Source organism: Osmerus mordax, chromosome 6 (genome assembly GCF_038355195.1).
Source record: "Osmerus mordax isolate fOsmMor3 chromosome 6, fOsmMor3.pri, whole genome shotgun sequence".
Classification (NCBI taxonomy): domain Eukaryota; kingdom Metazoa; phylum Chordata; class Actinopteri; order Osmeriformes; family Osmeridae; genus Osmerus; species Osmerus mordax.
In genome coordinates, this window is record NC_090055.1 from 2008653 (window position 1) to 2033249 (window position 24597).

The window sequence follows — 24597 nt, forward strand, 5'->3', positions numbered from 1 at the left end:
TGTTTATCTGGAGCAATATTTACAAATGATGTCTGATAACCACAATATTGTTATGGTTATGCAACGTGTCAGTTAACACCACAATGATGGCATTAACAATAACAATAAGCTAGTAATAATACTCATCATCATCATAATAACATATACAGTGTATATATATATAAAACTTAGCTTGCTTTGCCAAACCAGAACAACGATGGAACCAGGTATTCAAGTTTACAGTTCATTTAATCCAACACAATGCGTAGGCAGTCATACTAAAAACACAAAGCAAAAAGAACAATGTATGTGGTGAGTTTCATCTAGAATAGGCCTACATTTCTAAAAACCAAATGAAAGCAATACATACAGTACTGATGGCATTGATTTCTGTAAAGGTCACATGATCATCTGCTTCTTGATCGGACTCGGCACTAAGACATGTGAACATCTACTGTTACGCAGGGACCTAAAAACAGGATAAAGAGCTTCACAGACAGTCTATCAGTACTCATTCTACCAGTGGATGTGCACCACTGGTAGAATTATGTACTAAACGTGTTCCCTGTTCTCTAAAGTATTTACTAAAGCAAAGTACTTCACCAGACATACCTCCCTCTGACTCCAGATGTGGTGAGGAGTTTTTTGGGGGACTTTCAAGTCAATGTTTAGTTGTTAGTAATGGTTTAATATAACACTTGTGGTTTGATATATATTGTAGATCGGCATACACAAAATGAATAAGTTCGGGCCAGCTGCAAATACTTTAATACAATACAAACACGCATATATTTTTTCAGAAATTATGATAGATATTGTATTAAATTTCAAAGTAACATTTGACATCCTCTGATAAAACAAGCCCCGCTCCATGTAGGCCTCCTGCAGGCCGCTGTTGAGCTGCTGGAGGAGCAGCTGAGGCTGGGGGCACAGGTAGAGCACCCTCCCATTGAAGTGCTTCAGTTTCAGGGGGAAGGTCAGAGCCACGGGGGGGTTGCGGTCCAGGTGCTCCTCAATGATACATCGCCACACACCTCGATGTCGCTCAGACAAAGCAATCCTCTCGTGATAAAAAATATCTACATTGTTTACTTACAAATTGTGCATTTTGAAAATAAAATTGGGATTGTTTAATGTGCTTTTTCACGACCTCACCCCCACTCTTACCCGTCACTTCCTCCTCCCCTCCAAAGGGAGGCGCCAGAGGGTTCCCAGTGGAACCGAACACTCTGTCCGTCCTGGTGTTGCGGTCCCAGACACGGCGCCCTCTGTGGGTGAAGTACTGTATCCTGTATTGGGGCAGGGCCAGCTCGGTCGTGTAGTCAAAGTCACATAGGTCGGTGTCCCAGTTGAACTCGGAGAAGGGGCGCTCTAGGACTCCTAGGAAGCGATCCACGTACCCCACCACAAAGTCCACCTCCTCTAACGTCGGGTCCCACAGGATGCGGGAGATGACCTCTTCTGCTGTGTGCATGCAAGGCTTTTTACTTGGACCTTGAAACACGGATATAGAATCACAGTTGGGACATTTTAGTATTCCCAGTTACACACTAATAAAAAATTAATAAATAAATTAGTAAGTCTTTTTATTTTTTATTTTTTAATTGTCTGGAGTTTGTACCTTTCCCCTCTGTGTTTTTTGGCTTTTGTGTTTTGGTATTTCTTCCACTCTTCTTGTGATTTCCCTCCTTTACTCCCTCCGTCCAGCTGTCCAGGGCAGTTTGTCCTGACTCTGGACCGGTCAACTCAGGGTTGCTGGGAGGGGTGTGGAGGTGAGTGGGGCTGAGAGCGGGAGAATGTGAGAGGTAGAAAAGAGACAGAAATAGAAAGAAGCGTGGATGCAGGAGGGTTAGAGGGTATTTTGACATTTCCTCGTGTCATTCAGCACAAGGAAGTTTGAGTTCATGACCTACATGATCATACATTTTCCGTCTGACATATTCACACCCACATTCACTTGTGATACTGGATGAGTTACTTCATTATCACTTGTTATAGGCTCTGTCTGCTGTGTGTGGTGTGTGTGTGTGGTTTGTGTGTGGGTGGTGTGTTTGTGTGTATGTGTGTGTGTGTGTGGTGGGTGTGTGGGGGGAGCGTGTGATGTGTGGTGTGTGTGGTGTGTATGGTGTGTGTGTGTGGTGTGTGTGTGTTTGTGGTGTGTATGTATGTGGGTGTGTGGGGGGAGTGTGTGGTGTGTGTGTGGTGTATGTATGTGTGTGTGTGTGTGTGTGTGTGTAAGGCTGCGGGCCAATCCCAGACATGCATTTTTTCTGTTTTGGAAAACAGATTCCCCTGGTAACAGTGTCAGTGTGTGTGTGGGGACGTTATGACTTGGAGATTCTCTGTGCTGTTTGTTTAATGTTTGCAGCGAAAACATTCTAGATCCATTTGACTTGACGTCTCCCTATAGCTTATAAAGAAACTCCAACTCCAACTGATCCAGGCTACATCTCTTGGCCATGGTGTCAATTTAATATTTAACTCCTCTCAAGGTCCTGGTCTATTTCTTCTCATTTCCAGGTGTTTGGGTTCTCACGTGTGTGACCAACCTGGATGCATATTAAAACAGGGACTGAACATGGAGGGTGACAACACTCTACTACCCTTCAGGATGAAGATAGATACTGTGGTTCTGCTGCTCTGTCTGTCTGTGACACGGGCCCAGGGAGACCTCACAGGGGGCCCAGAGAACGACACCAAGAACAGTCTGGGTGAACCACAAACAGGAGGCTGCGTGAGCGATGGTGCCATCCTGACTGAACTGAGGGCTGAAGTATTTTTTTGTCAGATGCCCCGAACAACACAGGGTCAGACTGGGCACTGAAATTCTTAGGACAAGACATCTATGATAAGCAACAATATAGTAAACCTCCTAATATTCAATAATATACCATATTCCAGGGGTTTTCAAAATGGGTTCCGTGGCACCCTGGGGTGCCGTGACGCATGCTCAGGGGTGCCGCGGAATGGCCCAAGGCTTGATCATTTTATGACATAAAAAACAAAAAACAAACATTAATTTCAAAAGTCATTTTATTGTAATTGTTGTAGAAAATCAAGACGTCCGTAGAAGGTAGTAGAAAAAAGGAATACAAAATATCTTTCAACAGCTCAAGGCAGCTTGATAGTTTATTTCGGCAAGGCAATAGCGCATTCACAAGACATACAAAAAAGACCAAGACCAATGCCCTAAAACTCATGTTTTATAGGCTAAATGAGAATAATCCCCAGCCCTGCATAATATGACATAACCTTCTAGAACATTCTAGAAGGTTCTTTCCTAACCACCCCACAACTACATGCGCATCTTCTGGCTCTTAACATGTTGATCAACTTCTCTCTTACTGGAAAAGCCCCCTCAACTTCACTTCCCATGTCCTCTCTTCATCTCAACCCCAGTTCACCCTAACATGCTTAACCCGTTCCTACATCTTCCATCTCTCTCGGTTCTGGCCGAATCTACCACTTTTGGATGCATGACTGTAGTCCCTTAAGACTAAGTTCAAAGATGATTTGCTCCCACCTGCTGCACCCTGTCTCACTCCCCCCCTCCTTTCTGACAGGCCCTCTTAAGTTGAATGCCCCACCATACACTGTTGTGCAATAACAGCCTATTTTCCTAAGGATACCAGTTCCTTTCACATCATAAGTTTGACAACTCTCTTCTCCCCTAATTTTTTCCTTTGTTTCTGGTTAAATCCAGTTTAGAGTGGAGTTTATCAACTGCGCAGGGTTTCTTAACTACGCAGTTAGAAGTCAGCCATTCTAGGCCCCAGAACCTGACCTGGGGTAACCTTTTCTAGTTTGCCTTGCTATCCCATAAGAAATTTCCCACAACATAATTATATCAATAGTTTTTTGGGGCTACAATAGGCTACAGTTCACATTTGATTCAGGGTGTAACGTCAACAACTGTTCTTTCGTTGACTTTGTTCGTTATTCCGTATTGACAACAGATGGAGTGCAGGTAGGCGCAATGGATACGTTTCTAAAGACAGTGCATCCACTTGTAAAATTTACTCATTTTGTAGATATATGCTTAGCATATATGCTCTCCAGCTGTGTTTAATCTCTTACCGGTCTGTTAAACTAACAGCCATCCCAGAAGGTAAACACACACCGTAGGAACTGGATCCTGGTTATCAGTTACAGTTTGTTGTTTGTGTCAAACAAGTTGTGAATTAGTTGTAACATTAAAACAGGAGATCATGACTTACTCTGTGCTCACAGTGATGCTTGAGCTCCAGTGGTTTGCTCTGTGGATGAACGATGAACAAGACACGTGGAAGAGATAAGAGACAACGCAGGTAATATTTGACCTGTTTGTGTTACTCTATCATGCATTACTAAATATATCCAAATCACTACTGGTCATGATGAATCAAGAAAAAGAAGGTTTTAAGAAGAACATGTAATCCTGTCTTTGTACATGGATTTATATGCATTGTACCATTTCTTATATACATTATTAGAAACTGCAAGTGGCAGCTCAGATCTAAGACGGATTCGAGAGACCGCAGATAGAGTGCGGCTAGTTTGGTTTGTTATATGTTTTAGATCTATTCACTTGTATTATTGTTTTTGTTGATTTTATGTAAAGCACTTTGAGCTGCAATTCTTGTATGAAAAGTGCTATATAAATAACGTCTTACTTACTTACTTACTTACTTACATACAGTACCAGTCAAAAGTTTGGACACATTTTCCCATGTGTCCAAACTTTTGACTGGTACTGTATATATATGATATTTATGATCTTTGACCTTCAAGTCCAGGCTGCAGATCTTGTCACCCTGAAGGCCAGGCTGACGGCCAGTGAAGGAGGGGTCAAAGATCTACACACAGAGAACTCAGATAATGGTGAACATATTTTTGAGAAGATAATGGGATGAATATTACAGCATTTCAATGTTGTATAATCATACATTATTTAAATCAGGGTACTGTTCTTTAAGGCTGTAGTAATTCATGCTTCATTCTGTATGCGTAGCCCTGGAAGCCAGACTAAGTCTCATTGAACGCCACGTGGAAGAACTGAAGGCAGAGAATGAGGGTAAATACAGACTGATTTTACATTTACATTTAGTCATTTAGCAGACGCTCTTATCCAGAGCGAAGTACAGGGACATTCCCCCGAGGCAAATAGGGTGAAGTGCCTTGCCCAAGGACACAACGTCATTGGCACGGCCAGGTATCGAACCAGCAACCTTCTGATTACTAGTCCTATTCCCTAACCGCTCAGCCACCTGACTCCCCCACACCAATATAATGCTGCATTACTTGGCTATCATGTTCAGCATTTCTACATGTTATTAACAGGCAGACCAAAGGTGGCATTCTACACGGCTCTAACTGATTCAGGAAATGTTGGGCCCTTCAACACTGAAACATCACTGGTCTATAGCAAAGTCTTCACCAACATAGGCAACGCCTACAGCCCAGTAACAGGTACAGTTCTGGATATGCTCACCTAGAGCACACAACTTGACATCAGAGTAACTCCAACACTTAACAGCCTCTGGTCTGGCCATAGACATATATATGTCCATGGGTCTGGCCAGAGCCTGTTTAAGGAGAGAACCATAGATATATATATAAAGGGTAGATGTCTCGTCCGCGTTGCCGGACAACGGAGTCGAACGTCCACACATGGCGGCCATCTTGCTACAGTCAACGCGCTCACCCATAACATTGTGTTGATGCTAGATGTACCTTTTAAATGACCATAACTTGCTCAATTTTCAACCGATTTTGAAACGTTTTGGTTTTTGTTATCAACATCAAAGATGTCGTTATGCCACTGCATACTTATGAATAATTATGTTTTGTTTTTTAAGAATAGAAGTATTCCGTTGCCGAACCGATATTTGCTGTTCTCAATCAGCTCGCTAATGTTAACAGGCTAAAGGGACAATTGATTAGGCTAACTTAGCTTCAACCCTTACGACGAACGGGGCCCTGGTCTCTCAGGCTTCCACAATGTCGCAAAACAAAACCCTCAAAAAGAGCAACCAAACACACAAAAAGAGACATTTTTCAAAACAAACAGTGGCACAGATATACAGCTGAAGGGATGATGGGATTGGATGATGGGAACAGAAACCAGCTGAACATGATACCAGGAAGGAAGGAGTCAGTGATGAGTGGGAATGAAGATGATTGGTGCCACCTGCACAGAAAAGTCACACAGAGCCAAAACAAACACACACAGAACACATGACAGGACTGGGGGACGTAACAACATTTCATATTGAACTCCTTACAAGGTCCTGGGTTTGACCTTATTTTAATTTCCTGGTGTTTGGGTTCTCACGTGTGTGACCAACCTGGATGCATATAAAAACAGGGACTGAACACGGAGGGTGACAACACTCTACTACCCTTCAGGATGAAGATTGTTAACGTGGTTCTGCTGCTCTGTCTGTCTGTGACACGGGCCCAGGGAGACCACACAGGGGGCCCAGAGAACGACGCCAAGCACAGTCTTGGTGAACCAGGACCTGCGGGGGGCTGCGTGAGCGATGGTGCCATCCTGACTGAACTGAGGGCTCTGAGAGACATGGTGGCGGACCAGAGGGTCCAGCTGTCGGGTCAGGTAGAAGAGATGAGAAGAGACAACGCAGGTAATATTTGACCCTGATTGTGTTACTGTATCATGCATTACTAAATATTACAAAATGGCTACTTGTCATGATAAATCAAGAAGAAGAAGGTTTTAAGAATAACATGTAATCCTGTCTTTGTACATGTATTTATATGCATTGTACTTTTTCTTTATTTATATATATATATATATATATATATATATATATATATTTATGAAGACATACATTGTACTTTCTGTTGTATGCGTAGCCCTGGAAGCCAGACTAAATCTCAGTGAACACCACGTGGAAGAACTGAAGGCAGAGAATGAGGGTAAATACAGACTGTTCTTCCCACACCAATATAATGCTGCATTACTTGGCTGTCATATTAAACATTTCTACTTGTTATTAACAGGCAGACCAAAGGTGGCATTCTACACGGCTCTAACTAATTCAGGACATGTTGGGCCCTTTAACACTGAAACACCACTGGTCTATAGCAAAGTCTTCACCAACATAGGCAACGCCTACAGCCCAGTAACAGGTACAGTTCTGGATATGCTCACCTAGAGCACACACCTTGACATCAGAGTAACTCCAACACCTGAGGTCTCCATTCATCAGTCAACATTTCAATCACAGTGAAACTAAATGTGTTTTCCTTTTGCTCCTGCCCCTCTTCAGGTGTGTTCACAGCACCAGTGAGAGGAGTGTACTACATCAGGTTTACTGCTTTGGGGTACAGTAGTCCTAGAACGGTGGCAGGAGTTACAATGTTCAAGAACGACCTCCAGATCATGCACAACGGTGTCTACAATACCGACGGTCAACATAAATTTGTGGTAAATGCTGTCACTGTGGAGCTGGAGCAGGGAGATAAGATTATGATGCGTCTTCCATCAGGCTACGGCCTGTATGATGATATTAGTAATTATACCACCTTCAGTGGTTTCCTTCTCTTCCCCATGTAAAACACTCTGCCCAGGCTCATGACCCAGAGTTTAATAAAGCTGATATTCCACCCTTGACCCCTGTATTAATTTAAGAGTGAAGATGAGACTGGTGGAGAGATGATATGGTGATAAATGTGTTGGGCTGTCAGTATTGTTGACATGCTTATCTGGAGCAAAGACGAAGATTTATAAATGATGTCTGATAACCACAATATTGTTATATATATGGTTATATAACGTGTCAGTTAACACCACAATGATGGCATTAACAATAACAATAAGCTAGTAAAAATAAAGCAATACTCATCATCATCATTATAGTAACATATACAGTATATATATATATATATATATATATATAAAACGTAGCTTGCTTTGCCAAACGTTTACAGTTTACAGTTCATTTAATCCAACACAATACGTAGACAGTCATACTAAAAACACAAAGCAAAAATAATAACGTATGTGGTGAGTTTAATCTAGAATAGTTCTACATTTCTAAAAAACAAGTGAAAGGAATACTATAAAATACTGATAGCATTGATTTTTGTAAAGTTCACATGATGTATCTGCTTCTTGATGGGACTTGTACCCCATTCTGCCAGTTTTCTGAATCTACTGCAAAGCCTTAGCTTTCACGCCTCACGACTGGTTGTCATAAAGTATGACATGTCCAGCTAGTTGAGAGCGTGCACGAGCCTCGGAGCTAGGAGCATGGAGAGACACTGTTCTGCGCAAGACCAGACGAGCCGCCCGGAACTGGAAAGATGGCGCGGTCCGTTCCTCGCTCTCTCTTGCCTCACTGCACCACTGAGCACTTTCCATAGCAATGAACGGGGATCCCATCTTGAAAGAGCAGGCTGGCTGTGTCTACTGTACGTAAGTCTATGCTGCAGATCCAAGGCCCAGCCTTGAAGCATAGACTAATACATTTACATTACATTTACATTTATGCTTTTATCCGAAGCGACTTCCAAGAGAGAGCTTTACAAAAGAGCATAGGTCACTGATCATAACAACGAGATAGCCCCAAACATTGCCAGCAGCCAAAACATGAAGCATACATTGTGGAAAACCAAATAAGTGTCAAGGGGAAGATCCATAAGAGCATGCAGTTAAACAAGTTACAATTGAACAACATGAAACTCCCCACAAGAGTGCAATATACAATATACTGTACAACTTTTAAGAATGCACTTTCAGCACTTTGTGTGAATTTTAGCCCATGCCTAGAACTTGCCATGTCAACTCTATTCTGCTTCCAGGAAGAACACAGGGTGGGTGATGCTGCACTTTCACTGCTGCCCTAAGACATATGAACATCTACTGTAACGCAGGGACCTAAAAACAGGATAAAGAGCCTCACAGACAGTCTATCAGTACTCATTCTCATCCTACCAGTGGATGTGCACCACTGGTAGAATGATGTACTAAACATGTTCCCTGTTCTCTAAAGTATTTACTAAAGCAAAGTACTTCACCAGACATACCTCCCTCTGACTCCAGATGTGGTGAGGAGTTTATTTTGGGACTTTCAAAACAATGTTTAGTTGTTAGTAAAGGTTTAATGTAACACTTGTGGTTTGATATATATTGTAGATCGGCATACACAAAAGGAATACGTACGGGCCAGCTGCAAATACTTTAATACAATACAAACACACACGCATATATTTTTTCAGAAATTATAATAGATATTGTATTAAATTTCACAGTAACATTTGCCATCCTCTGGTAAAAAAAAAAGAAGTAATTGTTTAGATGGCAATTTATTTAATTTTTGGCACATACAGTCCAATACAAGATACTTTTAAGTATAACTGCCAGTATTTTGTCAGTTAACCTTCTGGGCTGATCACACACACTCCCTCCAGCAGATGGAGACACACATTGGCTCATGGTGGTGAGAGGCGTCAGCATGGAGCTAGCTTTCTCGCTATCTCTCATACAGCAAAGGTATCTGGCCGCGGGTCCAGTGCTACTGTGGACTTTCGGCCAGTGCCAGTTCTTACGCCCTAACACCGTGTGTCTCTCCTACACAGTCACTTTCTTTAGAACACTTATCCCACTGTCCCCCACCAGCACCACCCGCCCATCCTCCCTCTCCGCCCTTCTTAACTCTCTCTGTCTTCTCGTCAGATAGCGAAGCGCCACCACACTACCGACCACCCCACAACTGATGGCCAGAACGACCAATCCCATTTCCAGGAGGTTCGAGTTCCGACCCACAGACATCATTGATTGGTGCCAAAGTCCAACTGCCATTGCACTTACGCCAATGAAAGTTCCCCAAATGCCAAAGGCCAGCATACAGGAGCCACAGGAGAGCTCAGCGCCACCGGTTACCATGGTGAGGCCCGTCACGGAGACAATCCCTCCTGGTAGGGTGACTGTCTCTGACTTGGGGTCGTAGGTCACAGCTGTGGTTGCGCCGGGGAGAGCAGAGGGATCGAGGGACTCCATGGCGGTTGGCGCCTACTTCCCGATGTGATGCGTCCCAGAAACACTCAGTACAGATCTCTTCTCCTCCTTTCTCTCTCCCAGCTTCTAGTCCTGTACAACAAAACCATCAGGAATATGTGTTGCTGTTAGTATGCTCTTCAAACACAATGAGTATGACTTGGAGTGACCCTGCTCAGATCAGTTATTTTGTCCCTAATCAGATAACAGAATGTCCCTGAAGCCAAAACTGTCACAGTATGACATTTGAAAACCGTTTAAAACATGAGAGTTGAAATTGTTTTGTTGTTACAAGTAGAATGTAGATAAATGTGACTCACCTCAAAGGCCTCATCAACCTGCACCCAAGAGTACAGGCTCACCAAATGGGAGTCGGATTGAAATACTTTACATTCCTGAACATGTGATTCTTCCATACACAAGTTTTGTTTCTGTCCCAGTGAATGCCAAAGGTCGACTCTCTCCCTGCTGGGTCACTCAAGATGTGGGAAGAGAGCACTCATTGCCAGCCTCTTTTATCAGTTCTGCCGCAGCCTCGGGCCTTCAAAAATGGCGGACATGGTTGTTATGATTGTTGTTATCATTTGTTTGTTTCTGGTGGTCTTTGTATTCAGTAGGAAAGTCTTGTCTGTCATTAAGCACCATTATGACCCATTAACTGCTATTTATCCAGGACCCCCTCCCTTCCTCTTCTCCCTCTCTCCCTCCCTTCCTCTTCTCCCTCTCTCCCTCCCTTCCTCTTCTCCCTCTCTCCCTCCCTTCCTCTTCTCCCTCTCTCCCTCCCTTCCTCTTCTCCCTCTCTCCCTCCCTTCCTCTTCTCCCTCTCTCCCTCCCTCAAGGTTTAAACTGGGTCCCCCCAGGCATTGTTTAAAGTCCAGAGATGTTGTTTTTTCTACGGTATCTCTCAACAGTTCTCAAAATGTGAGTGTTGACTGTACTGTCTCGTACGGCGCCAAACAAATGGAGTTTCGATATATTTTAAGCAAAGCTTAATGAATCTAATTCAGTCCTAAAGGATTATTTAATAGAATAGACTACTAGTGTGCTGGAAACCCCTTTTTACAAACAAGACCGTGTAGGCTTAGCTGATAACACGGAGCTGGCAGTAGTTATGGCACTAATGGAGAGGTCGTGTCTGTGCTCTGGCCCAGACGAGGCCAGGTTTAGGTGACTGCCGCCTGTGATGACGTGACCCTCAGCCATGTCTAATGACGCTCCGGGTTGTGTAAGTGGGTATTTCCTTCCCTATTTGATGCAGCTAATGCGACTGTTTACTGTCTAACTACATGTGTGTCACAGTCCTGTTGATGTTTTCGTACGCCACGTTAGGTGGACCTCTTTGACGTTTCATCTTACTTTCTCAAGAAATGTAAATGAATGTAAAATAAATATGTAGAAAAAAAGAGATACATCTACTGACTGGTTTATTTTGCTGCGTGAGATTTCCTTCATCCAAAACCATTCAGCCAAATAGGCACAGATAGACATAAATTGTGGTTAATATCCGGCTCTTATCCCGAGATATGTTGCTAGAGGCTACTTTATGTCACTGTGGAAGACTCTAGGTTAAAGGTCGGGGATTGTTTTTGTGTGAGGGGAGGGGGGAAGTTAGGGGTAAGGCTCTTTGGCGGGGGCGGTAAGGGTTGGTGCTGATGGTAATTGGCTCAGAGGGGAGAGGGCCGGGTGGAGGATAATCCATAAGATGAAGTCTGTATATTTATAGAGAAGAGGAAATCCAGATTTGAGGAGAGTGAGCGAGAATCATACAGTTATACATCATACATATAGAATGTGGAACATACAGTTATACATCATACATATAGAATGTGGAACATACAGTTATACATCATACATATAGAATGTGGAACATACAGTTATACATCATACATGTAGAATGTTTAACATACAGTTATACATCATACATGTAGAATGTGGAACATACAGTTATACATCATACATGTAGAATGTGGAACATACAGTTATACATCATACATGTAGAATGTCGAACAAGGGGGAAACATGGATGTGTGATGTTATGAGTAAGGACAGATATTGGCAAGTCACATAAAAAAAATATGATCAACGGCAACTCTTCGCCGTATTCCTCACTCCAATAAGCTCTGACTGTCAACCGAGATTCAACTTCCAAGGTGTTTAAGAAACAATCAAGCCAGTGGGAAACACATGGAGCCTCCTGTTGTTCGGGATGCTATGGTGGGTTCCCAGCCTGGCTCTGATCTTCCATACACATTTACATTTACATTTAGTCATTTAGCAGACGCTCTTATCCAGAGCGACTTACAGTAAGTACAGGGACATTCTCCCTGAGGCAAGTAGGGTGAAGTGCCTTGTCCAAGGACACAACGTCATTTTGCACAGCCGGGAATCGAACTGGCAACCTTCAGATTACTAGCCCGCTTCCCTAACCGCTCAGCCATCTGACTCCCCATACACTGCAGTGTCTTGATACGTGAGAGGCAAGAAGCATCCCCTAACTGAGCTTGGCCCAGGGGATTACTGGGTTGGACTTAGGGGGGCTTACAGCATAAGAGTCCTTCAGCCAACAAGGTCAGAGACAACATACGCACTGAAAAGAAACTCTTAAATATCAATCCGTCTTATTGAGATGTATTTTTTTACCTTGCTTAAGGTCTTAGCCCCGTATTTTCTCACAGAATGTGAACATGAACCAACATCTACAGCAATTACATTCTTGTGAGATCTTCACATCTGATTTTAGTGGTCAACATGCTGTGTTTTCTTGCAGCCAAATACTTAAAGAATCAGCTATGAATGTTCTCTGTTTTCACAACAGATGTTTCAAGTTGAACTAAATAATAGCTATATAACTTTATAAAGGGGACACATGTCAACCAATATATTGCATGTGTAAGAACCTGGTGCCTTAGTAACATGTCTGTAAGAGATATACTGTACAAGACAACATTATTGTTCCTGTGGGGTGTTTTTACCAAAGACAGAACAATGTTTAGGAAAGGGAGAAAGAAAGAGGGAAACCAGACTAAACAACATGAGGAGGGCGAGGAGTTGGAGAGAGGGCCTCTGTTTCCTTGAGGGTAAGCACATATCTGGGTTTAATGACCAGAAGGACCTCGTGAAGATGCAGACTGCAACATTAGGGTAGGAGTATAGAGGGGTGTGGATTTGAGTGGAAGGTCTGCTAGTGGATCTGTATGCATGTGGGTGACACTGTGTGCATGTTCGTCTCTCTCTCTCTCTCTCTCTCTCTCTCTCTCTCTCTCTCTCTCTCTCTCTCTCTCTCTCTCTCTCTCTCTCCCTCTCTCTCTCTGTCTGTCTCTCTGGAAATAAAGAAGGGTGTGAAAACTCACACAGACAAAAGCAAAACAAGGTGACGGTGAAAAATGAATCCTAAGGAGGTGGAGACAGGAAATGGAGTAAGAGAATGGGGACAAAGCAAAACAAAAAGAAGGCTAACTTCCTTAGCAACGCCTCAGCAACGCCTTAGCAACACCCGCACAGATGGCGGTTTTAGCATTAGGAGCCTCTGGTCAACTAAATCTTTAAATTCAATTAGTGGAATAGAAGATCGACCCTTTCTGAACCTAAATCAATTACCACTCACTCAGTCTTGGGTTTTGAGAATGTTAATTAACTGATTGGAATACTAATCATTTAATGCGAATGTATCCATTAAACATTTATTTTTTATTTTCAAGCAACCATCCTATGTCTTTTATCCATCCTATGTCATCCATAAATGTTCATATCTAAACAAATCCATATGTTGTTGTATCTAAGCATATCCAAGCAGGTCGTGCTGGAGGAGAGTGTGAATTGGGGAACCTGGTGGCCTTAGATGACAGTCGCAGAGAGAGACCAGAGGAGGACAGAGAAGATGCCACTCCCCAAGGGTCACCTAGGTCACAGGCTCAGCCACCTTAAGTCCTGCATGATCTGACTTAACACAGCCGTCAAAGGTGGATGCCTCGTTTCACCTCCGTCCCACCGGCACATCTCTCTCTCTCTCTCTCCCTCCCTCTATGCCTTCGTCATCAGTCAGAAAGTCAATAGGATCTCCCTGACTGACATACCTTCATCTGTTCTCTACGGCTTGCACAGGTAGGTCTATTCTCTCTTGTTCCTTCCTTCTCCCTCTGTGAGTTTCAGGTGTGCCTTTTGTGTTGCGAGTGTATCAGTGAACGTCATTCGTTTGAATTATTTTCAAGGAAACTTGTCTGGAGAGAGCTTGAAGGGCACGTTGACAGCCAGGAGTCCCAGCACCTCAGAGGACAGAGATCAGCGAGGAAACAGGAGGGATAGACCAGGCCAGAGACCAACTCAGGATACGTTGCAAAACAGAGAGCCGATCTCTGAACCTAGAGCCCAGTACGATAGTTCACTGTCATGGGAAACGCCAAGAGCAGCGCGATGTCCAAGGAGATCCTGGAAGACTTGAAGATGAACACCAAGTTCTCAGAGACCGAGCTGTGTCAGTGGTACGAGAACTTCCAGAAGCAGTGTCCGACCGGACGCATTTCGCCCGATGACTTTGAGAAGATCTACGATCGTTTCTTCCCAGACAGCGATGCTAAAACTTACGCCCAGCACGTTTTCCGCTCCTTCGATACCAACGACGATGGGACACTCGACTTCAAGGAGTACATCATTGCACTGCACATGACGTCCACGGGCAAGACGACCAGGAAACTGGAATGGGCCTTCTCGCTTTTTGACGTCGACAAGAACGGATATATCACAAAGTCTGAGGTGGCCGAAATTTGCCAGGTAAGAGAAAGAGAGAAAGAGAGAATGATGATTCTGCTGCTGATGATGATGAAGGCTAAGATATTAGAGATGTTGATAATGAAGGTTTTCCTACTGTGCAGAAAAATGATTATCATGATTTATTTTTTACTAAGTAGATAATAAGTAGTAAAATAAATACAAAGACAGCAGGGATTGTGCTGGAGAGGTAACAAACTCCCATGGGTTTGTAACAAATCTCTCCTCTAGGATTTATGATGTACCCTACCACTATGAAAGTTTATTTGATGATAAAGACATTCTGTAATAGTTAGCCCTCAATACAACAATCCCATAGAGAGATGCTATGTTGATGTGACCTACACTGACAAGGTTTAGCTCCTGGCTCACGTGTCCCTTGGAATGGGATTGATAGTTGGTCGGATTAGAGGCATCAGAAATGGGCCAGTGTGTATTTCTGATGTATGGATAAGTTCTGTATGGATAAGGGGGCCGTCTATACCATAGTACTGTATGTAGGTCCCAGTGTTAATCATCTATTAGCTGGGAAAGAACAGCTGCCCATTTAAACCACCCAATCCTGATAATCCTCAGATTAATGGTTTAGCTGCTAGACGGTTAGCTTTGTTACTTACGTGTCCCTCTGCTTCTTTCTGTCTCTTGACAGGGGCTCACATCCCATAATAACTAATAAACCAACTCCTAGCTAACAATAGATCGATTTAGAAAGATGTGATTTCCCAAGGTGATCAAATACAGTTACTCAGATTAAATGGGGCAGCTGATGCTCAGAAAGTGGGGTCACATTGATGCTCATTTAGAGAGAAACCCTTTATACAGAGGCAACCCTCTGCATCGGTGCCACAGAACAGCCCAAAGATAGAGTTTCTACCTGAGGACCAGACTGACAGTATTGGCATGTCTCCCAAGATTGAGAGACATAATAAGCAGACCTGTGGACATGTGCTGTGTATCAAGGGACAATTGGAGCCGAGTGCACAGCAGAGAGAATCCTAATTAGAGTAATCTGAGAAATCTTATCTGGCCTGGATGCTTAAAATGGCAGAGGGGGGGGGGGAGAGAGGGGGGGGAGAGAGGGGGGGAGAGAGGGGGGGAGAGAGGAGAGCTTATCGGAGAGCAGGTAAACACCAGACGTCATGTTCCATTCTGGTGCCTTGAGACCAGACGGGTTCTGCTGGCGTGGGGCGGTGTACCAACACAGCCTTACCTTGTGACCCCCATGTTGTCTTGGTTACTGAGGGAGGGCTGTTTGTCCCAGTGCTGCAGTGGCTCTGGCCATTGCTCCCTGTACCAGAAATAAAACGTATAGTAGTATAGTATAAATCTGGGGAGGGATAGAAGGGAGGAGGACATGTTGGTGTTTGGACAGAGGCCTGGCTCTTGGCACTAATCCACGTTAATCTAGAAGTGTGGAGGATGAGAGCTTCTCTGTGTGAGGGGGACATGCTTTACATTTAGTCATTTAGCAGACGCTCTTATCCAGAGAGACTTACAGTAAGTACAGGGACATTCCCCCCGAGGCAAGTAGGGTGAAGTGCCTTGCCCAAGGACACAACGTCAATTAGCCTGGCGGGGAATTGAACCGGCAACCTTCTGATTACTAGCTTGATTCCCTAACCGCGGGAGTCACCTGACTCCCGCTTTAAGGCAGAACCGTGAAACGCACAGTCACTCACAATCTGTTGGTCTCTAGGTTCCCCACAGAGTTTTCCTGTTTTGCGTAATCTGAAAAAGTACACTATGGGCAGATGATCTGAAATTGTTATGTATTAACTGAATCTCAGTGTCTTTTTTGAAGGCTCAGAAATTGGTGTAGATGAGAGGTTAGATTACATGAGTTAGGAATTAAGCATAATTTATCAGCTGTGTACAATAAATGAATGTATGTTGCATTTACTCCTATTAAAAAAATCTAATCTGATACTAACCCTGTCTTTTATCTCCGTCTCTCTCTCTCTCCCCCCCCCTCTCTCTCTCTCTCTCCCCCCCTCTCTCTCTCTCTCTCTCCCCCTCTCTCTCTCTCTCTCCCCCCCTCTCTCTCTCTCTCTCTCCCCCCTCTCTCTCTCTCTCTCCCTCTCCCCCTCTCTCTCTCTCTCCCTCTCCCTCTCTATCTCTCTCCCCCCCCCCCCTCTCTCTCTCTCTCTCTCTCTCTCTCCCCCTCTCTCTTTCTCCCCCTCTCTCTCTCCCTCCCCCCCCCCTCTCTCTCTCTCTCTCTCTCTCGCTCTCTCACTCACTATCTCTCCCCCTCTCTCCCTCTCCCCCTCTCTCTCTCTCCCCCTCTCTCTCTCCCTCCCCCCCTCTCTCTCTCTCCCAGGCCAGTTTTAAGCTGATCCCTAAGGAGGAATTGTCCAAGCTGCCGGCGGATGAGAACACACCAGAGAAGAGAGCTGAAAAATTGTGGTCTTACTTTGACAAAGGAGAGAATGGTACAAACCAACACATAAGTACACACACACTGTACACACACACGCAAAAAAAAATCTTCATTAGGTTATAACATCATCAAACACAACCATTATACAGGAGTCAAAAGGATGATGTCATTACTGTGTTTGTTTGACATGTCTCGAGAGTTACTTAACCGTGGATTGTATTTGGACATGCTATACTGACGGCCCTACTGTGTGTATTAAGGGCATGAACACATAAACCAACACAGAAATGTGTTTTGTAACCCAAAAAATAACACTTAAAGTACTGTGTTGGACGAACATGCAGGGGGCAATATCCACAGACACAATGAGGGCCACACAAACCACACAAACCACACAAACTACACAAACCACACAAACTACACCAACCACACAAACCACACAAACTACATAAACTATACAAACCACACAAACCACACAAACCACACAAACTACACGAACCACACAAACCACACAAACTACACAAACCACACAAACCACACAAACCACACAAACCACACAAACTACACAAACCACACAAAATACACAAACCACATAAACCACACAAACCACACAAACCACACAAACTACACAAACCACACACGACTTCAATGACCTGCCCACCAAAGTAAATTCCTTATTGTGTAAACTACTTGGTGATTCAAATTTGATTCTGATTCTGATGTCACCAAGACAACACGTCACCATAACAACCCTGTCTTGTCTGCCTTTCAGAACGCCTGGCGGAAGGAGAGTTCATCCAGGGCGTGACCGAGAACGAGAACGCCATGCGTCTCATCCACTACGAACCAGCCCCTTAAATACTCGCTGCTCAGATCTCCCTCCTGCTTCTACACCTTTCCTCCCCATACTCTCTGTCTTTGTAATGGCGCCCCCTTCCTGTCCTTGTGAGTATGGCAATGTCTTGATCTTCACTCAGGAAAGTGTCTCTTCCTTATCAGTCTGCTTGTACGTTCATAATGTACACTGAGACATTTTTATGACCCAATTTGAAATCTTAAAGGGTGGATGGTGGCAGTTAGCATGTCATAATGATATTGTGGAATATTACCAAATTTAAAAGCATAATTCTAGAGTACAATATTTACAAGTGCAGAATTGATGTTCTGACAGGACAGCTAACTGATTTGTGACAATAGAGATTGATTGAGATATCGTTTTTATAGTGACAGTCACAGGTGTTTGTTCTTGGGGCTTAAGCATGAATGATTTCCATCGTTGTAACAGGCTGTAAATATTATTGTTTATGCAGTGAAAAGCCCAGTAAATGGTGTGATAGAGCTTTGATTAGAGTACAGTGGTTGGTAAAAGAGGACTGGATGGATGCAATCCTTTCTCTCTCTGGAAGTTGTGTTTTTTTGATTTGTATCCTTGTCTTGACTATTTTTGACCAAAGCTATACACAATATCTTGTGGATTAAAGATTTTCTCATAAATTTGGTCCATTGTGTCTTTCTTCATGTGTAAGCTAGATGTCCACATTATTTTCTGACCCAGAAAGACATCTGCGTTTAATAGTTTGGTAGTAAAAACAAATCCGTCTGACACACTCTTACAAACATGCATTTAAATCTGTCATTTACTGACAAAGGATGAGGGTCTTACGTTTTTATTATTCACTCATGGTAAGAAAATCCAGGATTAAATGGACCACATGACACAGGAGAGTTGAAACCTATTGCTTGGACAGTCCACTGTATGTCAGCAGATGGTTTCGTCCTATGTGGAGGGTGTATGTGAGTGTGCGCTGCATTTCTTTCCAGACTGTTCCGTGACCCTCCCCCCTTCCTTCATCCTCCATCTCCTCTTCACACTCCTTCTCTCCATCCAAATCAGGATTACTGTCGTAATCTTCAATTCGACAGCGAAAAGCAGACTTCTCAAAATCGCTGTGCTCGTCCTTGTCTCTCTATGTCTACACACCGGTATTCATCTCTTTCTCGATTCCCAGAAACGTTTCTCGACGTCTGTGTCGTCTGAGCGTGCAGACTGATTGTTTTGGTTTAGATTCCGTCTCTTGATCAAAAGCAAATGATATCGCGTTGCTAGGTGCTTGTAGCCACGGATGTAGAAACGCATCGAGTCTCTCCTCTCCTCTCATCGGACAGTGAGATCATCTGGGGGAAGGTGTTCCAATTTGACATAAGCCACACCTACGGTCTGTCGGTTTTTCGTTTGAGGTCAAACTGGGTAATTGGAGGTGGAGTAAAAGTGATCTGTTAACCGTAACACATTGATAGACATCAGTATATAGATATTCACTGCATCCTCTTACCATTTTGCACTGATAAAAAGTGTACTGTATGAGATAAACCTGAAGTACAACCTGTCACTGTTTGTTCGGTGTTTAGACCCTCTAGCCTGCACTGTTCTGTTTATTAGAGACAGAAGGAGGACAGATGAATAACATTTCATCGTGTTACATTGTGCACATTAGTCCTTTTCTCGTGTACTTCAACACAAGTCACATGTCCAGCTTTCCTCTCTGCTTCAGTCTCTCAGCGAGAGAGCAGTGTGTGTCCTTGTTCATCAACCCCTCCTCATCCTCTAACAGGGCGAGTCAGCTCTTTCCATGGCCACCTCCATCTCATCCATCTCTCTCTCACAGTCTTCACACCCCTCCGGTCCACACCCCCCTACCAACACCAGAGTTGGTACATCCCCGTTTCCGACTCCTAGCACACTGCCGTCCGGGGCCCACGCCACGTCAATCATGCCGTCCGGGCATTGCAATAGGCCACTGATGGAATAGAGCCCACCTCCGGGGACCACATCGTCATAGGAAGGGGCGTGGGTGGCGGCCCTGGCCTCCTCCAATCGGAGCCTTTGTCTACGACGGAGCTCGATGATAGTCTTGGTGTAGGAGTTGAGGGTCACGACGGCGGCGCCCATACAGCAGCTGAAGGAGACCCACGCCAGCCTGGGGACACAGGCGGGACACAGGCAGGACATGGGGGACACAGGGGGGACACAGGCGGGACACAGGGGGGACACAGGCGGGACACAGGGGGGGGACAGGGGGGGGACAGGGGGGGGACAGGCGAGGAAAGAGCGATGACTCTGGGTGAAAACAATGTGCTAACAATAATTTGCTTGCAATAATAAACTTGTTAAAGCAGTACACCAAATTTCTGTAACTTTGCATAAAGTGCACGGAAAGGAGCTATACGTGTCCCCCTGCTGAATCTGGTGACACTTACGCAAAGGACCAGCCGTAGTCCCAGGTCTGTGGCCTCCAGTCCTTGGGACCCACGATGACGGTCATCTGGAACACGGTGGTGTACATCATGTGGGCCACCATCCCCATCAGACCTGCACCAGACACGAGGAGGATGTGTAGGAAGAAGGAAATGGTATTGGTAGAGAGGGAGAAAGAGAGAGAGAGACAGAGAGAGACAGAGAGAGAGAGAGAGAGAGAGACACAGACAGAGACAGAGGGAGGGAGAAAGAGAAGGAGAGACAGGGACAAACAGAGAGAGGGAGAGAGACAGAAAAAAGAGAAACAGAAGAAGGAAGATAGTCATAAAAAAGACTCTAAGAGAGAAAAAAGCACACGTGAGAGACAACGAGAGATAGAGAGAGAACGAAGGAAGACCTTACCTGACAGTACAGTGCAGATGGCAGCAAAGGCGTTGATCTTGAGGGCGTGCATCTCCTTATGGGAGCACATCATGTCTATCCACATCAGCAGGAAGCCCATCCCCAGCAGGCCGATGTAAGTGAACTCAGATATCACAGACAACCACAACACACCTGTAACACAGTCAGACACACAAGCACGGTTTACAACCACAACAACAGAGAGAACACACACACAATCACACGCGCTTGCAAGACAAACCGGGATGACACCTACCTTGTGTTTCTCCCGGAGTTAAGTCAATAAAGCTTCGGCACTTTTCACCTGGAGAGAAGTTGAAACAAAGCTTTGAACTTTTGATTCCTCTGTGTGTGTGTGTGTGTGTGTGTATTTGCATGTATGAGTGTGTTTTTGCGTCTGTACGTGCACGTGAGCGTCTCTCTGTCCTACCATCGTTGTGTTTCTCGCAGCTCTCCCAGAACCCCGTGTGGAAGTATCTGAAGGCGTACTTATCCTCGCCCGTCTCCCAGATGTAGTGGACGGCATTGGCCAGCTGCCTCTGGCGGATCTTGGTCAGCTCGTCTCTCCTCTGGGGAGAGAGCGTGCGGTTGTAGGGGTTCTGGGTGGGGCTCTCTGTGGAGGAGCAGGGGGGAGAGATGGACTGGATTCAAACAGTGTACCTCGATTCCTTAGGTGTCCATGCGTGCACGTGTGTGTGTGAGCGTGTGTGTGTGAGCGTGCGTGTGTGTGTGTGAGCGTGTGATTTGTCTGATTCAGGTGAGACTCCATGCTGTGAAAGTCCAGAGTACACTGAGTACATACTACAGATGTCTAACTGGATTACAGTATGGAGTGACAGAGCTGTTCAATCCCACTGGATTAGGCACATTTGATGAAGAATATAGAGACCAGGTTCAGCTCTATCTCTCTCATAGACAGCCAATCTCTACAGTCAACCTCACACTCCACAGATTAACGCCAACTCACAAAATCAAGGTTTTTGAAAAGGAAGTTACTTCCTGATTCTGGGTATTCGTTTTGATGATACGGGAACGTAAGGCAGAGATTATGTCGGTTTAAATTTGAGTTAAATGAATTAAATCCCGTGAATTGTTTTGCGTCTGGGGCTTCCAGCGTCTGTCTCTTGGATCTCTGAGAAGTGTGTCAGCCCACAGAAGCATAGATTTGTTTTTTTAATTTTTTAATTTAATAAAAATGTCTCTGGCATTGTTCAGAGGGCCGGTCCAAATGCGTGGGCGGGCCGTATTCATCCCGTGGGCCGTAGTTTGGGGACCCCTGACATAGACTCTAGTGTCACTAGTGAGCGTGGCACAAACCCTCTCAAAAGAGAGCACATGTTTTCTTTGTGGAGGTCAGAGTTGTCCTAGTTGTATCATCCTTATGTAAAACTGTGCTCTGCTCCTGAACACTGGGATTAGAGCCGGAGATAAGAAGCTGGACTCAAACGCTGTCATGTTTGATCATCTTGAACTGAAAGTGACAATTCAAAGACATTGCATCAAAACTAAGATGACATTATTTGTGAGAGTATCAGTGACATATATATTTACATTGACATTTACATGTAGTCATTTAGCAGACGCTCTTATCCAGAGCGACTTACAGTAAGTACAGGGACATTCCCCCGAGGCAAGTAGGGTGAAGTGCCTTGCCCAAGGACACAATGTCATTTTTCCATGTACTTACTGTAAGTCGCTCTGGATATGAGCGTCTGCTAAATGACTTAAAATGTAAATGTAATATCTAGAGTTGTACAGTATAAAGGTTTTGGCTGAACAGCGGTGCAGTCCCTGTAACACAGTACCTGTAACACAGTCCCTGTAACACAGTCCCTGTAACACAGTACCTGTAACACAGTCCCTGTAACACAGTACCTGTAACACAGTACCTGTAACACAGTCCCTGTAACACAGTACCTGTAACACAGTCCCTGTAACACAGTACCTGTAACACAGTACCTGTAACACAGTCCCTGTAACACAGTACCTGTAACACAGTCCCTGTAACACAGTACCTGTAACACAGTCCCTGTAACACAGTACCTGTAACACAGTACCTGTAACACAGTCCCTGTAACACAGTCCCTGTAACACAGTACCTGTAACACAGTCCCTGTAACACAGTACCTGTAACACAGTCCCTGTAACACAGTACCTGTAACACAGTACCTGTAACACAGTACCTGTGGTGTAAGGCTCGCTGTTGTTCTGCCCACAGTTCTTCATCTTGACGGGCGAGAGGCAGAGGGGCTTGACCACCTTGTGGGTGCCCTCGCACCAGTAGGAGGTACACAGAGCGAGGATGGAGAGGGCCAGGGCCAGGGTGGTCAGGGCCAGGGAGAGGAGGGAGCGGGAACGGCGAGACATGTTTTCCAACATGACCCACGGAGGAGATAAGCACGCCAGGGTGGCGGTGAGGAGGACAACGAGCCGAGCGGAAACAGTTCGAGGGGACGAGGGGAGGAGAGGAGGGAGGCGGTGGGGAGGGGGGGAGGGAGAGAGTGTTGGGAGCCCCGTGGAGAAGTTTTCGTTTTTTTAGTGAAGAGAGAGTGTGAGGGGTTATGATGTCAGTGTCTGGCAGTGAGAACAGAGACGGGAGCGCTGGGTAATGATAGCAGAGGGGAGCTACAGGTCCGTCTGCACGGCGGAGGGGCAGAGCAGAGAAACACCACATGCATGAGAGAGAGGACGTACAAGACCGGCTACGAAGGAAATGCCAAGAAGAGCTGGCGACGACGTAACGACGCAGGGAGGAAAGATGATAAACGATACACAGAGGGACAAAGATCAGGGGGATTATGAGAGAGGGAGAGTTGGATAAAATCCTGTCAAGTTAAAAGAAAGGGTGATTGGACAGATGGAATATTCAAATGAGCAATAGGATTTAGAAGAATATAGGTTCAAACCAGGAGAAAACAGTGGGATCAAAGGGCATATGCCTTTTCGGACAGCTTGCGTTATCCTATTATAAATCAGGATTTCCAATATATGTCCAGAGCCATATGCACATAAACCTCTTCCCTAGAATCAATCTATAGCAAGCAGTTATGGCTGGGAGTGGGGGGTTTATATGTTAAAGGCCCAGTCCTCAGCAAACTAGCGTGTTGGATTTATATACATTGACATTTACATTTAGTCATTTAGCAGACGCTCTTATCCAGAGCGACTTACAGTAAGTACAGGGACATTCCCCCGAGGCAAGTAGGATGAAGTGCCTTGCCCAAGGACACAACGTCAGTTGGCATGACCGGGAATCGAACTGGCAACCTTCGGATTACTAGCCCGATTCCCTAACCACTCAGCCACCTGACTCCCTATATATAATAGTTAGTGTTTGATTAGATGTAGATCTTTCTCCTGACAGCTGGAGCGGTAGGCCAGGTGGCACAAGGAGGAGGTCTACTCTACCCTGCAGCTATCATCTCCACCAGCATCGCGTGTCTCTCCGGGGTCATTACATCTGCCCTGGGACAAACAACTCTTGTTTCTAAAGAGGATTAGTAATTCATACGTTCCTGGGAGTTTATGTCTTCCTTCTTCCTGACTAAGACGTCCTGGCTGGTCCACTCATCATCTACTCCTACTTTGGCCTGTAAGTTGAGGTCAAGATGAGGCAGGAATCAACAGATTACTTTTTGGATGAAATTATTGGTTAAGCCTCTGATTTAAATCGAATTTTGCTGGTAATCCCTCCTGTTAATCTACTTTAATCTGTTTGTGTCAGGTGTGTTTGAGTGTGAAACCAACTCTTGTCTGTCTCTACTGGCTCGTGTGAACACAGCCCCCAGAAAGTTCCACACCATGGAGGGTTAACAAATC

The 24597-nt window shown here is 44.7% G+C and overlaps 4 protein-coding genes across 5 annotated transcripts; 2 read left to right on the forward strand and 2 right to left on the reverse strand.

Annotated features, from left to right (window-relative positions):
• Window positions 1-2565: 2565 nt before the first annotated feature.
• On the forward strand, window positions 2566-7594 carry LOC136944070 (complement C1q-like protein 2). Of its 2 annotated transcripts, XM_067237642.1 has the most exons (5): window positions 2566-2707; window positions 6488-6602; window positions 6835-6897; window positions 6982-7110; window positions 7251-7594. In XM_067237642.1, exons 1-5 carry the CDS (start codon window positions 2591-2593, stop codon window positions 7535-7537), a joined length of 711 nt encoding a protein of 236 aa, XP_067093743.1. In that variant the 5' UTR covers window positions 2566-2590; the 3' UTR covers window positions 7538-7594. The 2 variants fall into 2 exon arrangements, with proteins under 2 accessions (XP_067093743.1, XP_067093742.1); XM_067237641.1 differs by lacking the exon at window positions 2566-2707 and having other exon boundaries at window positions 6330-6602.
• A 1552-nt stretch (window positions 7595-9146) lies between these two features.
• Window positions 9147-10456, reverse strand: LOC136944640 (transmembrane protein 100-like). Its single transcript, XM_067238483.1, has 2 exons — window positions 10300-10456; window positions 9147-10072 (listed from the first exon to the last, which is right to left on the reverse strand). Exon 2 carries the CDS (start codon window positions 9980-9982, stop codon window positions 9554-9556), a length of 429 nt encoding a protein of 142 aa, XP_067094584.1. The 5' UTR covers window positions 9983-10072; window positions 10300-10456; the 3' UTR covers window positions 9147-9553.
• Window positions 10457-14365: 3909 nt separating this feature from the next.
• rcvrn2 (recoverin 2) lies at window positions 14366-17978 on the forward strand. The gene is made up of 3 exons (XM_067238349.1): window positions 14366-14746; window positions 17061-17172; window positions 17893-17978. Exons 1-3 carry the CDS (start codon window positions 14366-14368, stop codon window positions 17976-17978), a joined length of 579 nt encoding a protein of 192 aa, XP_067094450.1.
• Window positions 17979-19725: 1747 nt separating this feature from the next.
• si:ch211-149k23.9 (germ cell-specific gene 1-like protein) lies at window positions 19726-23157 on the reverse strand. The gene is made up of 6 exons (XM_067238486.1): window positions 22962-23157; window positions 21209-21391; window positions 21035-21082; window positions 20779-20931; window positions 20379-20490; window positions 19726-20098 (listed from the first exon to the last, which is right to left on the reverse strand). Exons 1-6 carry the CDS (start codon window positions 23155-23157, stop codon window positions 19726-19728), a joined length of 1065 nt encoding a protein of 354 aa, XP_067094587.1.
• Between the last annotated feature and the right edge of the window lie 1440 nt (window positions 23158-24597).